This window comes from Siphateles boraxobius, unplaced genomic scaffold, assembly GCF_051911475.1.
Source record: "Siphateles boraxobius isolate OS27281-9 unplaced genomic scaffold, OSU_SipBor_1 238, whole genome shotgun sequence".
Classification (NCBI taxonomy): Eukaryota; Metazoa; Chordata; class Actinopteri; order Cypriniformes; family Leuciscidae; genus Siphateles; species Siphateles boraxobius.
Window position 1 is genome coordinate 517,501 of NW_027508853.1, and position 17,500 is coordinate 535,000.

The following is a 17,500-nucleotide window of genomic DNA, read 5'->3' on the forward strand; positions in this document are numbered from 1 at the left end:
TTCCTCCTCCTCCTCTTCCTCTTCCTCTTCTTCCTCCTCATCTCCTCCTCCTCTATTCTTCTTCCTCCTCCTCCACTTCCTGCTCCTCTTCCTCTTCTTCCTCCTCATCTCCTCCTCCTCTATTCTTCTTCCTCCTCCTCCTCTTCCTCTTCCTCTTCTTCCTCCTCATCTCCTCCTCCTCTATTCTTCTTCCTCCTCCTCCTCTTCCTCTTCCTCTTCTTCCTCCTCATCTCCTCCTCCTCTATTCTTCTTCCTCCTCCTCCACTTCCTCTTCCTCTTCTTCCTCCTCATCTCCTCCTCCTCTATTCTTCTTCATCCTCCTCCACTTCCTGCTCCTCTTCCTCTTCTTCCTCCTCATCTCCTCCTCCTCTATTCTTCTTCCTCCTCCTCCTCTTCCTCTTCCTCTTCTTCCTCCTCATCTCCTCCTCCTCTATTCTTCTTCATCCTGCTCCACTTCCTGCTCCTCTTCCTCTTCTTCCTCCTCATCTCCTCCTCCTCTATTCTTCTTCCTCCTCCTCCTCTTCCTCTTCCTCTTCTTCCTCCTCATCTCCTCCTCCTTTATTCTTCTTCCTCCTCCTCCACTTCCTGCTCCTCTTCCTCTTCTTCCTCCTCATCTCCTCCTCCTCTATTCTTCTTCTTCCTCCTCCTCCTCTTCTCTTCCTCTACTCCTCTCTTCTTCCTCCTCCTCTCATCCTCCTCCTCTACACCTCTCTTCTTCCTCTTCTTCTTCCTCCCCCTCCTCTTCTCCTCCTCTACTCCTCTCTTCTTCCTCCTCCTCCTCCGGTCAGAGCCCACGTCTCCTCCGGCTCAGGTCCACTGCTCCTCCGTCAGCTCCTCCTCTCTGTCGGTGAGCTGGGCTCCGGCGCCGGAGGAGCAGCAGAACTCGGCGCTGCTCGGGTACGAGGTGTGTTATCAGCTCAGCGGCGGCGGAGACTCGGTGCAGACGCTGCGTCTGGAGCCGGACGCGGGACAGGTGCTCCTGAAGGGCCTGCGGCGCTGGAGCTCATACCTCCTCACGGTGGCAGCGCTGACGGAGCAGGGCCTCGGACCCCAGAGCCCAGCCGTAGAGTGCAGAACCGATGAGGACGGTAAAATCAGTCAAACCTACAGCGCTGTATATAGTACAGATCGTGTCAGAGTAATAAACAGGAGAATAACAGAATCAAACTTCATCAGATATGAGACACGTTCAGATTCAGCAGTAAAGCATCTCTACAGAAGATCAGAGAGTCATTATTTACATCAGTTATGAAACACTCATGTCTGCTGTGAAGGAGTTTCTTCAGTCGTTCAGCATTAGATGCCTCTTCTAATCTAGAGCGTTTAGATTCTTCAGGTGCTCCTTTGTAGATCAATTAAGTTCTTGATGTTTCATTAGAAGTTCTTCAGATCATTGTTTTGGCATGAAATCTGACTTGATAATAATCATCATCATTGACTATAATTAAGAGATATGCTATAACATAACATAACATAATATAATATAATATAATATAATACAGTGTTAATACAGGTACGGGGTTATATGCCCCCCGGAAGAAAATTAAGTACATTTTCCTATAAAATCATCCATGTGTTTATGGTCCTGCTTTGTGCACTGTAGCGCAGTCATGCTGGAACAGGAACATGCCCAAACTCTTCCCACAAAGTTGGGAGCATGAAATTGTCCAAAATATCTTGGTTTGCTGAAGCATTAAGAGTGGCCAACCCCTGAAAAACAACCCCTCACCATAATCCCCCCTCCACCTAACTTTACACTTGGCACAATACAGTCGGGCGAGTACCGTTCTCCTTTGTTAAAATACCGCTAACAGTTGACAGTGGAATATTTAGTAGTGAGGAAATTGAATGAATGGACTTATTACACAGGTGATTTTATACAACTGTGGACATGGAAGTGATTAGAACACCTGAATTCACTGATTTGGATGAGTGTCCCAATACCTCTTGGAAATAAAGTGTATTTCCGGGCCGCCACAGTCTATTTAATAACTGGGAACCACTGAAATCTATTTGTACCGGTCAGTGTTGATATTGTGGCGTCTCAGATAAATCAATGTATGGGAAACGCTGTAGATTCAACTTTAAATGTTTGTGTGTGTGTGTTCAGTGCCCGGAGCTCCGCCCCGTCAGGTGGACGTCCAGCCGATAAACAGCACCTGTGTTAAAGTGTCGTGGCGCTCTGTGTTGCCGGGGCAACGGAACGGGCAGATCCGTGGTTACCAGGTTCATTACGCGCGTGTGGAGAACGGGGAGTCACACGGCATGCCGCGCATCAGAGACATGATGCTGGACGATGCCCAGGTGAGGTCGCGACCCCGGCACACCCTCAAACTGATTTACATAATCTGCCAATTAGTCTTATCCAGCTTATTTTGCATCGTAGAAGAAAGCTGTTTTCTGTAAACGTACAAGACAGTGAAGCAGAATAATAATTTTTCAATTGAATTTACAAATGTCCACATTCATTATGATATATTGCTGTTAGGTGTGCTTTTGTAGTTTTTGGCTCTTTATTCATTCATGTTTAATTTTTCATTCAATATCTTGTTTCAGTCAGAAAGGATCATGTGACTGAAGGGAAATGTGTTTTGGATCATGTGGGCATCAGCCTTTCAGAACACTTCAGTTCAGGCTTTGGATCATCATGATATTGTAATATTATAAAACTAAGACAAAATAAAGTAACAATTTGTTGAAAGCTAGCAGGCAGTATTGAGTATGTTAGTATTGATTGATTATTGATTGATTATGTTAGTATTGATTGATTATGTTAGTATTGATTGAGTATTGATTGATTATGTTAGTATTGATTGATTATGTTAGTATTGATTGAGTATGTTAGTATGGATTATGTTAGTATTGATTATGCTAGTATTGATTGATTATGTTAGTATTGATCGATTATGTTAGTATTGATTTATTATGTTAGTATTGATTATGTTAGTATTGATTGATTATGTTAGTATTGATTGATTATGTTAGTATTGATTGATTATGTTAGTATTGATTGAGTATTGATTATGTTGGTATTAATTGAGTATTGATCGATTATGTTAGTATTGATTTATTATGTTAGTATTGATTATGTTAGTATTGATTGATTATGTTAGTATTGATTGATTATGTTAGTATTGATTGAGTATGTTAGTATTGATTGAGTATTGATTATGTTAGTATTGATTGAGTATTGATTGAGTATGTTAGTATTGATTATGTTAGTATGGATTGATTATGTTAGTATTGATTGATTATGTTAGTATTGATTATGTTAGTATTGATTGAGTATTGATTGATTATGTTAGTATTGATTATGTTAGTATTGATTGATTATTGATTGATTATGTTAGTATTGATTGATTATTGATTGATTATGTTAGTATTGATTGATTATGTTAGTATTGATTCAGTATGTTAGTATTGATTGATTATGTTAGTATTGATTGATTATGTTAGTATTGATTATGTTAGTATTGATTGAGTATGTTAGTATTGATTGAGTATTGAGTATGTTAGTATTGATTGAGTATTGATTATGTTAGTATTGATTGAGTGTGTTAGTATGGATTATGTTAGTATTGATTATGTTAGTATTGATTGATTATGTTAGTATTGATTGATTATGTTAGTATTGATTGAGTATGTTAGTATGGGTTTTGTTAGTATTGATCATGTTAGTATTGATCGATTATGTTAGTATTGATTATGTTAGTATTGGTTATGTTAGTATTGATTGATTATGGTAGTATTTATTGAGTATGTTAGTATTGATTATGTTAGTATTGATTGATTATGTTAGTGTTGATTGATTATGTTAGTATTGATTGAGTATTGATTGATTATGTTAGTATTGATTGAGTATGTTAGTATGGATTATGTTAGTATTGATTATGTTAATATTGATTGATTATGTTAGTATTGATTGATTATGTTAGTATGGATTATGTTAGTATTTATTATGTTAGTATTGATTGATTATTTTAGTATTGATTGATTATGTTAGTATTGATTGATTATGTTAGTATTGATTATGTTAGTATTGATTGATTATTGATTGATTATGTTAGTATTGGTTGAGTCTGTTAGTATTGATTGAGGATGTTAGTATTGATTGAGTATTGATTATGTTAGCATTGATTGAGTATTGATTGATTATGTTAGTATTGATTGAGTATGTAAGTATGGATTATGTTAGTATTGATTGTGTTAGTATTGATTGATTATGTTAGTATTGATTATGTTAGTATTGACTGATTATTGATTGATTATGTTAGTATTGATTGAGTATGTTAGTATTGATTGAGTATGTTAGTATTGATTGATTATGTTAGTATTGATTATGTTAGTATTGATTGAGTATTGATTATGTTAGTATTAATTGAGTATGTTAGTATTGATTGAGTATGTTAGTATTGATTGAGTATTGATTATGTTAGTATTGATTGAGTATTGATTGATTATGTTAGTATTGATTGAGTATGTTAGTATGGATTATGTTAGTATTGATTATGTTAGTATTGATTGATTATGTTAGTATTGATTGATTCTTGATTGATTATGTTAGTATTGATTGAGTATGTTAGTATTGATTGAGTATTGATTATGTTAGTATTGATTGATTATGTTAGTATTGATTTAGTATGTTAGTATGGATTATGTTAGTATTGATTATGTTAGTATTGATTGATTATGTTAGTATTGATTGATTATGTTAGTATTGATTATGTTAGTATTGATTGATTATTGATTGATTATGTTAGTATTGATTGAGTATGTTAGTATTGATTGATTATGTTAGTATTGATTGAGTATGTTAGTATTGATTGATTATGTTAGTATTGATTGATTATGTTAGTATTGATTATGTTAGTATTGATTGATTATGTTAGTATTGATTGATTATGTTAGAATTGATTGATTATGTTAGTATTGATTGAGTATGTTAGTATTGATTATGTTAGTATTGTGAGCTGATCTGAATGATCAAACTCCATTCTGTTCTTTCACTAAATGAATCTCACCCTCCTCTTCTCCTCCTACACGCCGCCTGCTCATCACTGGATCTCTCACGTGTGCGTGTGTGTGTGTGTGTGTGTGTGTGTGTGTGTGTGTGTGTGTGTGTGTGTGTCGTCCTGCCGTTAGAGGGACGTGGATGAGACGGCACAATATGTGAGTATGAGCTTCAGCTTCCCCTTTAGAGCAGCTTATGAAAGAACAGCAGAGACTAAAACATGGCAGAGTCCTGGAAAAGGAAAGAATGAATGAATGCAGACATCAGTGAATGAATGAATGAAAGCATGAAGAAATGCAGACATCAGTAATGAATGAATGAATGCAGACATCATTGAATGAATGAATGAATGCTCCAGTAACATGTGATCAGAGCAGGTGTGAGGTCAGAGCTGATTAGTTAATGTTGTGTTGACATTATGCCTGGTGTGTGTAGGAGCTGATCATTGAGGATCTGCAGCCTGAGACGCTTTACTCCATCAGTGTAGCGGCTTACACCATCAGAGGAGACGGAGCTCAGAGCCTCGCTCATCTGGTGCAGACACCCGTCACATGTGAGTGTGTGTGTGTGTGTGTGTGTGTGTGTGTGTGTGTGTGTGTGTGTGTGTGTGTGTGTGTGTGTGTGTGTGTGTGTGTGAGTGTGTGTGTGTGTGTGTGTGTGTGTGAGTGAGTGAGTGTGAGTGAGTGAGTGTGTGTGTGTGTGTGACTGAGTGTGTGTGTGTGTGTGTGTGTGTGTGTGTGTGTGTGTGTGTGTGTGTGTGTGTGTGTGTGTGTGTGTGTGTGTGTGTGTGTGTGTGTTTTAGATCAGTTAGAGATGGTGTTTGTGTGACAGATCTCAGTTAAATGTAAACTCTATTATCACCCAGTGATGTATTAATAATTGAACTTCAGAGAGGCAAAATGACTTAAGATATTTAGTCTTGTTTTCTGAAAAATTAATTATATAGTGTTTTTCACAATTCACATCGTTTCAAAATAGCTTTACAGAAATTATGATATTAATGTCTATAATATGTGCTGTATGAGGATGAAGATGCATAAATGCAGCTACATATATAGAGCTGTGTGATAATATAGTTATGCTATAGTTACTGTGAGTTTGTGTGTGTGTGTGTCTCCTGTAGTGCCGGCCCGACCCGTTCTGTCGGTGAATCTGGTTAACGAGACGTCAGCGTCTGTGATCTGGACGACCCTACACTCCTCCAACCCTCTGCAGGAGATCCGGGGCTTTCGTCTGACCTACGGCCTCAAAAACCACTCGCGCTCGTTCTCTGTGGACGTCGGAGCTGAGGAGCGTCGGCGCGACGTGAGCGACCTGCGTCCTGGCGGTGTGTACTCATTCCTCCTAGCCGCTAGAGGGCGCTCTGGCTACGGCGAGCCGGCGGAAGAGGAGCTGGCGGTGCCGGAGTTTCCTCCCAGAGGTTTCCCGCAGCTGTTGGAGCGAGTGAACGCCACATGCTGCTCGCTGCAGTTCTCCTGGATTCCTCCGGGCGGCGCTTATACGGGATACACGCTCGCGTACGAGGAAGCGGGAGGCGGCGTTGAACCACGGACGCTAACGGTGCCGGCGGATGCGTGTAGCTACACCATTCACGGGCTGAACCCGGACCAGGCGTACGCTGTGAGAATATCGGCTCATAACGGTGCCGGGTCAGGCCCGTTTAGCCCACAGGTGCGGTTCCGAACCACAGCCTTCGACACAGGTACGACTGGTGAACGAAACCCCACCCACAACCCCACCCAACCAATCACAGTGGAGATGTGAATGTGGGCGGAGCACAGGTAACACTCAGCCAGTCGTTAGGGGGCGGAGTTTCGAGGTAAGTGACAGGTGTCAGTCACAGTCCATCGGAGGACGAGCACTTGAATTCATAGTAAGACTAGAGACGTTTTCTTTTCATCCTCTATTTTGAGTTCCTTCACTTCCTACATTTCCTGACACTTCCCAGTCCAGTTTGTGGTGTGGCATATATAAAATAAGTGTTTTTTTGTGTGTATTTGAGGTTTATGTCTCACCTCTCGACTTCCTTCCTTCTGAATAACCTTGATCCGCAGCGAGTGAATGTGTGTCGGCTCTCGGTGGATCAGCCACACCTGTGTCCGCCATACGCTCACCTTCTACATCACACACACTATTCCCTGCACAGGCCTCGACGCACGTGGCTCCCTCACCGCCCAGTGTGTGTGTGTGTGTGTGTGTGTAAGTTTTTTGATTACGCCAGTCTCACGTGTTCTTCGTGTCTGTGTGTGTTTTCGGACAGACGTGCCGAGGAACTTCTCTGTGAATCTGGCAACTAAGACGAGTGTGTTGCTGACGTGGGAGTTTCCGGAGAACAGCGCCCCCTATCGCTTCACTGTGAGTCGCTTCATTGGGGAATTTGTTGGTGGGAAAAAAAGGATGTAGTGATTTGGTTTGATGCATCAGTTGTTAGTTAAGTTATGTTAATATGTGGGCGTGGCACTCAAACAAGGAGGTGTGTCTAAATACTATTGTGTGTGTGTGAGTGTGAGTGTGAGTGTGTGTGTGTGTGTGTGTGTGTGTGAGACTGTGAGTGTGAGTGTGTGTGTGTGTGTGTGTGTGTGTGTGTGTGTGTGTGTGTGTGTGTGTGTGTGTGTGTGTGTGTGTGTGTGTGTGTGTGTGGATTGTGGGAAAGGGGCGGGGTTTGAGTGCACTAAATGATTGGAGAAGACCTGCATGTTTTACGAGAAGATCCAGTTATGATATTTTATAAACATTAGGAGGTCAAAAAAAATGAAACGTATGCAGAGATGAATCATTCACAATAAGATCAATAACATAAACAATATTAATGATTTTAGATACAGTAAACCTGACTGCAGCGCATCTGTTTCAGGGTTAGTAAACCAGGCCTTTGTACTGAGAGTCGAGTCACCTGCATTTATACAGCGCTTTAACAATTTAGAGTTTCACAGCAGCTTTACAGTGATAATAAGAGATTACAGTAACAGAGATTGTTTAGGCTTTACAGCAGATCTAGAATAAAGTTATTGTCCAGATAAAGTTAGTTTTGATTGATTCACTTCCGTTGTAAAGATCATTAGTTATTAACTTAGCAGCTGCTAACACACACCGTTCTAACAGAAAACAGAAACTTTTAATGTGTTCTGGCTGTTCATTCAAACACAACAGTGTTTGGAGACTCTTGAGTTTCTGACTCTAGAAACGGTGCTCTGGTCCTCAGGTGGAGTATAACCGGCAGAAGATGGAGGTGGACGCTCGTCTGAGGAAAGCAGTGATTCCCAACCTTCAGCCGGACACAAGTTACGACTTCAAGATCACCAGTCCAGAGGGGAACATGGGAGGACTGAGACACCGCATCCACGCCAAGACCTCGCCACCCATCCTGATCCGCCGGCCCGAGCTGGACCACACGCGAGAAGCCGAGGCCACCGTCACCATCATACTGCCCTCGCTCGACACCAGGAGCCACGTCAGGTGCTGGAGCACACCCAGCACACCAGCACACCCAGCACACACAGCACACCCAGCACACACAGCACACCCAGCACACGCAGCACACCAGCACACCCAGCACACGTAGCACACCTAGCTCACGCAGCACACCAGCACACCTAGCACACCCAGCACACCAGCACACCCAGCTCACGCAGCACACCAGCACACCTAGCACACCCAGCACACCAGCACACCCAGCACACACAGCACACCCAGCACACACAGCACACACAGCACACCAGCACACCAAGCACACGCAGCACACCAGCACACCCAGCACACCCAGCACACCAGCACACCAGCACACCCAGCACACCCAGCACACCAGCACACACAGCACACCAAGCACACACAGCACACCCAGCACACACAGCACACACAGCACACCAGCACACCAAGCACACACAGCACACACAGCACACCAGCACACCAAGCACCCGCAGCACACCAGCACACCCAGCACACCCAGCACACCAGCACACCCAGCACACACAGCACACCCAGCACACACAGCACACCCAGCACACACAGCACACCCAGCACACCCAGCACACCAGCACACACAGCACACCAAGCACACGCAGCACACCAGCACACCCAGCACACCCAGCACACCCAGCACACCAGCACACACAGCACACCAAGCACACGCAGCACACCAGCATACCCAGCACACACCGCACACCCAGCACACACAGCACACCCAGCACACCCAGCACACCAGCACACACAGCACACCAAGCACACGCAGCACACCAGCATACCCAGCACACCCAGCACACCAGCACACCCAGCACACCCAGCACACCCAGCACACCAGCACACACAGCACACCCAGCACACCCAGCACACCCAGCACACCCAGCACACCAGCACACCCAGCACACCCAGCACACCCAGCACACCAGCACACACAGCACACCAAGCACACGCAGCACACCAGCATACCCAGCACACACAGCACACCCAGCACACACAGCACACTCAGCACACACAGCACACCCAGCACACCCAGCACACCCAGCACACCAGCACACCCAGCACACCCAGCACACACAGCACACCCAGCACACACAGCACACCCAGCACACCCAGCACACACAGCACACCCAGCACACACAGCACACACAGCACACCCAGCATACGCAGCACACCCAGCACACCCAGCACACTTAGCACACCCAGCACACTTAGCACACCCAGCACACCCAGCACACTTAGCACACCCAGCACACCCAGCACACGCAGCACACCAGCACACCCAGCACACCCAGCACACTTAGCACACCCAGCACACTTAGCACACCCAGCACACCCAGCACACGCAGCACACCTAGCTCACGCAGCACACCAGCACACCCAGCACACGCAGCACACCAGCACACCCAGCACACGCAGCACACCTAGCTCACGCAGCACACCAGCACACCTAGCACACCCAGCACACCAGCACACCCAGCACACCCAGCACACCCAGCACACCAGCACACCAGCACACCCAGCACACCAGCACACCAGCACACCCAGCACACCTAGCACACCCAGCACACCCAGCACACCAAGCACACCAGCACACCCAGCACACCCAGCACACCCAGCACACGCAGCACACCTAGCACACCCAGCACACCCAGCACACCAGCACACCCAGCACACGCAGCACACCAGCACACCAGCACACCCAGCACACGCAGCACACCCAGCACACGCAGCACACCAGCACACCCAGCACACCAGCACACCCAGCACACCCAGCACACCATCACACCCAGCACACCAGCACACCCAGCACACCATCACACCCAGCACACCCAGCACACCCAGCACACCAGCACACCCAGCACACCAGCACACCCAGCACACGCAGCACACCAGCTCACCAGCACACCCAGGACACCCAGGACACCCAGCACACGCAGCACACCAGCACACCAGCACACCATCACACCCAGCACACCCAGCACACCAGCACACCCAGCACACGCAGCAGACCTAGCACACGCACCACACCCAGCACACCAGCACACCCGCACACCATCACACCCAGCACACCAGCACACCCAGCACACGCAGCACACCAGCACACCAGCACACCAGCACACACAGCACACGCAGCACACCAGCACACCCGCACACCATCACACCCAGCACACCAGCACACCCAGCACACCAGCACACCAGCACACCCAGCACACCAGCACACCCAGCACACCTAGCACACGCACCACACCCAGCACACCCAGCACACCAGCACACCCAGCACACCAGCACACCCAGCACACGCACCACACCCAGCACACCAGCACACCCGCACACCATCACACCCAGCACACCAGCACACCCAGCACACGCAGCACACCAGCACACCAGCACACCAGCACACACAGCACACGCAGCACACCAGCACACCCGCACACCATCACACCCAGCACACCAGCACACCCAGCACACCAGCACACCAGCACACCCAGCACACCAGCACACCCAGCACACCTAGCACACGCACCACACCCAGCACACCCGCACACCATCACACCCAGCACACCAGCACACCCAGCACACGCAGCACACCAGCACACCAGCACACCATCACACCCAGCACACCAGCACACGCAGCACACGCAGCACACCAGCACACGCAGCACACCAGCACACCATCACACCCAGCACACCAGCACACCCAGCACACGCAGCACACGCAGCACACCAGCACACCAGTACACCAGCACACCCAGCACACCAGCACACGCAGCACACCAGCACACGCAGCACACCCAGCACACGCAGCACACCAGTACACCAGCACACCCAGCACACCAGCACACCCAGCACACCAGCAGATATCATCAATTCAAGATTTTAATGTACAACATAATTGAGAATTTAGACTGATTCAGGGGGAATCCGAACGCCAGATCCTGACAGGAGGAGCTGGGGAGGGAGGAGGGTAATCCGCTCCTGAGAAACACTACAGCTGCTAATAATACTGAAGGAGCTTATATATGGAAAAAAAGTTAGTTTTCGATTAATTCACTTCCATAGCAGAGATCATTAGTTATTTTAATGTGTTCTGGACGTTAATTCCCACAACAGTGTTTGGGGCTCGAGAACACAAACCTTTAAACAGGTTCCAAGTGCAAGTGTTGAAAAATGTTGAAAACATTATCATCTCTGTGTAAACTTCAGAAACATAAATCTGTGAAAACGGTCACGGCGTGCACATGCGTATTACGTGTTTAGTCTACAGATATGCGTGTTTGAGCATATATGTGAGGTGCTTAATCACATGCATGAGAGGACATGAATCATGCATGACATGCGCACACATACGTGCAGGAATCATCCGGCGCTGCACTGTGAATAGTTCAAAACCGCAGTCAATTTGTGTTTCTGGCTGCTTCTGGATGCTGAGCTCAGGAAGAAAATAATTTCAGCTCCCGATGCAATAACTGCAGCACACACACTTTACAGCACAGATCTCACCGCAGCGCACGCTTCCGCTTCTCACTGTTCAGATGTGTGTTACAGCAAACGCCAGCACGAGAAAGACAGAGATGATAAATATACAACACACAAAAACAGCTTGCAAATGTTCACAAACTCATCTGTTCTCAAACGCTTCACTGCAGTTGTAACATAAATACTGTAACAATTGTATTGCTCATTGATAATGTTAGTTATTGCATTAACTTCCGTTAACTAATGGGACCTTATTGTAAAGTACGCCAAAGTGCTAAATAATACTATTATAATACTATATATAATAATACTATAGACTATCATTGAAGGAATCGTTAAAGAAACAATACAGTCCCCCTGTAGTCAATAATTTTATCCCTATCACCAAAATGACATATTTAAACGTTTTTTTTTATAAAAAAAAACCTTCATGTCTTATAATATCTTGAATGTAACTCGACAACATTGCCTCATTGAGTATGCGCGGTTCTATGAATATGCAAATGAGCTCCGCCTCCACTCACTCACTCACTCAGAGATCCACTCGTTGACGATCACACGTTGATCTGATTGGTTACAAGGTAGTTTGTGACGTCAGAAACACCAGCGATTTCAAACCGTGTTTTTGAGACTGTCTTTGGTTCACTGCAGTTTTAAGGAGAAAATACTCAGCAATGCTGTCGACTTATGAATTTACACATGATTTGTCTTAAAGCATATTAAAAACACCACATAGACATATAAACAACATTAAAGCTGGATTTTCACCTCAGGGGGACTTTAAATTCATGTTGATTCGTTGTCAATTCATGCTGTAATTCAAACACACACACACAGCCGAAATGCAGCGTCTGCATCACGTTCGTTAGGGTTCATTAGCGTGCCGCTCGTGTGCTTAATGAGTGCTTGAGGACTAACTAACCCTCATGTTGCGTGTGTACCTGCAGGAACATCTATGTGGTGGTGGTTCCTCTGAAGAGAGCCCGAGGAGTGATCCGTCATCTGAAGAGCCCGGACGAGATGGACCTGGAGGAGGTACAGCCGCTCACAATCGCACTAGCGTTAGCGCCATTTTCACTCTTAACCAAACCAGCATTTGAGATGCTGCGACGCGATTGGTCCGCTGGTTAGTCCAGTTATACAATCACAGCCTGTGCTGAGGCAAAGGGGATTTATTCTGTATGTGTGTGTTTATGCGTATGTCTTCTTATCGGATGATAATTAACAACCTCATATGAGCAGTTTTGTGGAAAGTTACTTTAAAAAGTAATGCATTACAATATTTGGTTACTCCCTTAAAAAGTAAATAATTGCGTTACTTAGTTACTTTTTAAGAAAAGTAATCCGGTACATTACTTTTGTGTTACCTTTTCTCACCTGGTCTGGGCATTTTATAAGAAAAAAGTGAAATTTTTGGGCAAATGTTAAAGCCCTTTCACACCAAAATTGAAATAATAAGCGACAGACTGAATGTAGTGCAGATTCACGCGTGTGCAGTAGAGGGCGCCGCTCAAACAAACCTTGCAACTTTCAACACTTCACCAATAAAAACTAAAGTCTATATAAAGAACATTGGTCAATGAAGTGAGATTAAATGCATACAAATATTTGTTTTATTTAACATTTAATTATTGGAGGTTTGCATATTCTGATTTTGCATTTGACAGATTTTTTTTATTTTGAGGAATACTGAATCTTTTTTGTGCGAGTGAGATGAGTAAATGCACGCTCACATTTAGTCTAGAACTGCAATAACCATCATGTTCACAAACACACACATTAATTTTTCTCAACATGAGAACAGGAGACCTGTCAGTCAATAAATGGGAAAACAAAGTAACTTGCGTTACTTATTTGAAAAAGTAATCTGATTACGTAACTCAAGTTACTTGTTATGCTTTTCCCCAACACTGCATATGAGCACCTATATTTTTTATGCATGTCTTTTCGCTGCACAGCGTTTCAATACAGCGTTTTTATGCAATAGCCTAAAATGGGGATAAAAATAGGTGGATAGCTTTGATTATTGTTATTATTATACGTGAGATCTGAAACCACTAACGCAGATCTACAGGTTATGAGTCTGATGTGTGTTGTGATTTTCTGTTATCATTGCTACTTCTCCTGTCGGAGGTCGTGTGTGTGTGTGTGTGTGTGTGTGTGTGTGTGTGTGTGTGTGTGTGTGTGTGTGTGTGTGTGTGTGTGTGTGTGTGTGTGTGTGTGTGTGTGTGTGTGAGCGTAAGATCTCCACAGATCAGTGAACTGATGTAATGCACATGTGACAGGACAACACGATAACACACCTGAACCTGAGACCGTTCTACACAACACAAGATCACATTTACAGAGCTGCAAACTCACTGAAACTGCTGACATGTTTCCCAATGAATCCCTGCGTCTGTCTGCCCTCACAAGAGAACGTTTGTGATTTTAACATGTTAATGAAGGGAAATGACAACATTTGCTTCACATTTATTGACACCACTTGAAGAGCTGTCATCACTCTTTCAATAGCTCAGAAATCTGCATCTTTCTTGCAACAATTCATTTCATCTCACGTAACAGCACTCCTCCTGTAGCACAGATAATTACGTGATATATGAGCAGGGTGGAGCTCACACGCAAATATTAAACAAACAATTGTTGTTTCGCAACATTGAAACATAAAACTGAAGAAAAAATGCTTCACTCCTTTTACATATCTAAACTGAATACAGCAAACAACAGTGATCATGTTAAATTCCCCTGTCGTCCATCATTTTATCCCTTAAAACTCATATTTGATCACCTAAATGACATATTTAAAAGTTTTATACTTGAAAAAATTAGTTTATGCCTTAAACTATATTGAATGTAACTCGACACCCTTGCCTCATTTAGTATGCGCGGTTCTATGAATATGCAAATGAGCCCCTCCTCCACTCACTCACTCAGAGATCCACTCGTTGACGATCACACGTTGATCTGATTGGTTACAAGGTAGTTTGTGACGTCAGAAACACCAGCGATTTCAAAGAGTGTTTTTGAGACTGTCTTTGGTTCACTGCAGTTTTAAGGAGAAAATACTCAGCAATGCTGTCGACTTATGAATTTACACATGGTTTGTGTTAAAGCATATTAAAAACACCACATAGACACATAACAGTCTCCCCCCTGAGCGGTCTGGTGTGTGTGTGTGTTGCAGTTGCTGAAGGACATCAGCCAGAAGCAGCGAGACCCACGGCAGCGTCAGGTGGACCTGCGCAGAGCTTACATCACGGCCCGCTTCACGCCCGCGAGTCTGCCCGGCTTCTTCACGCTGGGGAACCAGCAGGACTACGGCGGCTTCGAGAACCGGGCCTTAGAGTCCGGCCAGGAGTATGTGTTCTTCATCCTGGCGGAGCTGAACTCCACCACTGGGGTAAGATGTGCCGTCTGTAGGTGTGTGTGTGTGTGTGTGTGTGTGCAGGCGTAACGCTCCTGTGTTTGTGTGTTCAGAAGATGTTTGTGGCCAGCCCTTACACCGACCCCGTGATCGCGCCGGACTCGGACCCGCAGCCGCTGGACGCGAGCGACGGGCTGATCTGGGTTCTGGGACCCGTCCTGGCCGTCGTCTTCATCGTCTGCATTGTCATCGCCATCCTGCTCTACAAGAAGTGAGTGTGAACCTGTGAACCACACCAGAGGGATCATGCATGTGTGTATCACCTGTGTCGATCACACGCACTGCAGTGCTCATTAGTTTACACCCCCCTGCAAGACCTTGATAATGTAGACACAACCTGTTATTATTATAAATGCTATCTAAAATCTATTATAAATCTAAATCTATCCTCGCTCTATTAATTATTATCTATTAATATTTAAATTGGTAACACTTTACAATAAGGTTCCTTTTGTTATCATTTGTTGACTACATCTACAGCGTTTATAAATCTTAATGTCAATATCACCTAAATCAAAAGTTGCATCTGTTTACATTAGTTAAGGTACTGTGAACTAACATTTTTATTCACTAACATTAAGAAATGTGTATAAATGCCATATACATAAATTGTTTATTGTTAACAAGTAATAATGTTAACAAATAAGACCATATTGTAAAGTGTTAAAGTATATGTAGCTTCATCAGAGCTGGACTAAATAAAAAACAAAGCAATGTTTTCTTATTTTTTTCAAAATTATAAACTTGTGAACACATGCAGAAATACACAGACACAGAAAAATAAACTTAATTCAAAGGGAAACAAGATTATTTTTCTAACTCTGTTGGCAGATATTTGTTCTTGTCTTAATCATAAACTCACTTTATTTTGATACATTTTTTTACTTAATATCTTCAGTCATTCTTCTTCTCCAGTAAATGAATCTTGATTTAAGCATGTATATTTATTTGTGCTGGAAAACAAGACAGAATCACTGAGGAAGAAAATAATTTATTACAGTGTTCATACAGTAGATGTACATTTAAACTGTCACTGAAAAGGGTTAATGGGTCAGCTTTCATGCAACATGTAAAATAACTGTAATCATAAAGAAATATGCATAAATATGATATGCTAGCTAGGAGAAGAAGAGATGATGTGAGATGTACAGGAATGGATCCTGAAGCGCTGTATCTATGACGACAGAGAGAATAATGTGTGATTAAATATGTAGGAAGCAGCTTTTTCTGGACAGGAAGATAATAGAGTCTGAGCTGAAGACTCAATCAGACGAACTGCACAATGATCTGGATGAAAGCAGGCAAGAGGAAAAATTCAGTTATGTTATAATATTTGTTAGATGTCATGTATATTATGTGTATATGTGAAATTTTGTATATTTATTAATCTTTGTTAATGTTAGTTAAAGGAACACGCCACCTTTTTTTGAAATAGGGGTTATTCACCGTCTCCCCTACATTTAGATTTTTGTCTCAGTGCATGCATTGTCTTAGTCTGGCAGCGCCGCCGCTAGCTTAGCTTAGCATGATGAATGGAATCCTTTGTTGCCGGATAGCATGTTGTGAGTAAAAGTGATAAAAAAAAAATGTATGAAAATTTTTTTTTATTTACTTCTTGTGGCCTGCGTATTCACAACGAGTACAAATAGCGATGCAGATTAAGACTAGGCGATTTCCTAGGCAGAGATTGACTTGTGACTCTATATTGGGGTGAAGCACAGGCACATGTATAAATTGTATCTTCATTTTAATCAATGTTTCATCAAAAAATTGCCTGGATTAATAAATAAGAAGCAAATATAGTAGGCAATATAATCAGGACAAGGAGGCACCGGCGTGTGAACTGGAGCGCGTTTCATAAATCAACCGAAACTCAGCGTATAACATACTTGCCTCACAGACCTGAGAAGTATATCTATAGAAAGCTTGAAATGTCTACTTTTAAACAAAACAATTAAAAAACTAAAAGAAATGGGCTGCTAATGTAGGCTAATTCGTATGAAGTGTGCATTTCTCTCTATAGGCGCGTTCACTACTGCGTCAACTTTATCTTTGCAGCCGACACTGACACAGAAAACAATAGTTTATTAATAAACAATTAAATTTTTCATGCATAATCATTACTTTTG

The 17,500-nt window shown here is 43.7% G+C and overlaps 1 protein-coding gene across 1 annotated transcript in view; it reads left to right on the plus strand.

Moving 5' to 3' along the window:
* Positions 1-17,500, plus strand: part of LOC143748480 (receptor-type tyrosine-protein phosphatase S-like) — a 153,498-nt gene that overhangs the window by 106,808 nt on the left and 29,190 nt on the right. The window contains exons 17-26 of the mRNA XM_077240525.1: positions 789-1,088; positions 2,111-2,304; positions 5,143-5,169; positions 5,447-5,564; positions 6,135-6,713; positions 7,272-7,366; positions 8,214-8,467; positions 12,895-12,982; positions 15,132-15,347; positions 15,425-15,578. Of these exons, the coding sequence (XP_077096640.1) occupies positions 789-1,088; positions 2,111-2,304; positions 5,143-5,169; positions 5,447-5,564; positions 6,135-6,713; positions 7,272-7,366; positions 8,214-8,467; positions 12,895-12,982; positions 15,132-15,347; positions 15,425-15,578 (2,025 nt within the window). The remainder of the gene's footprint in view (positions 1-788; positions 1,089-2,110; positions 2,305-5,142; positions 5,170-5,446; positions 5,565-6,134; positions 6,714-7,271; positions 7,367-8,213; positions 8,468-12,894; positions 12,983-15,131; positions 15,348-15,424; positions 15,579-17,500) is intronic.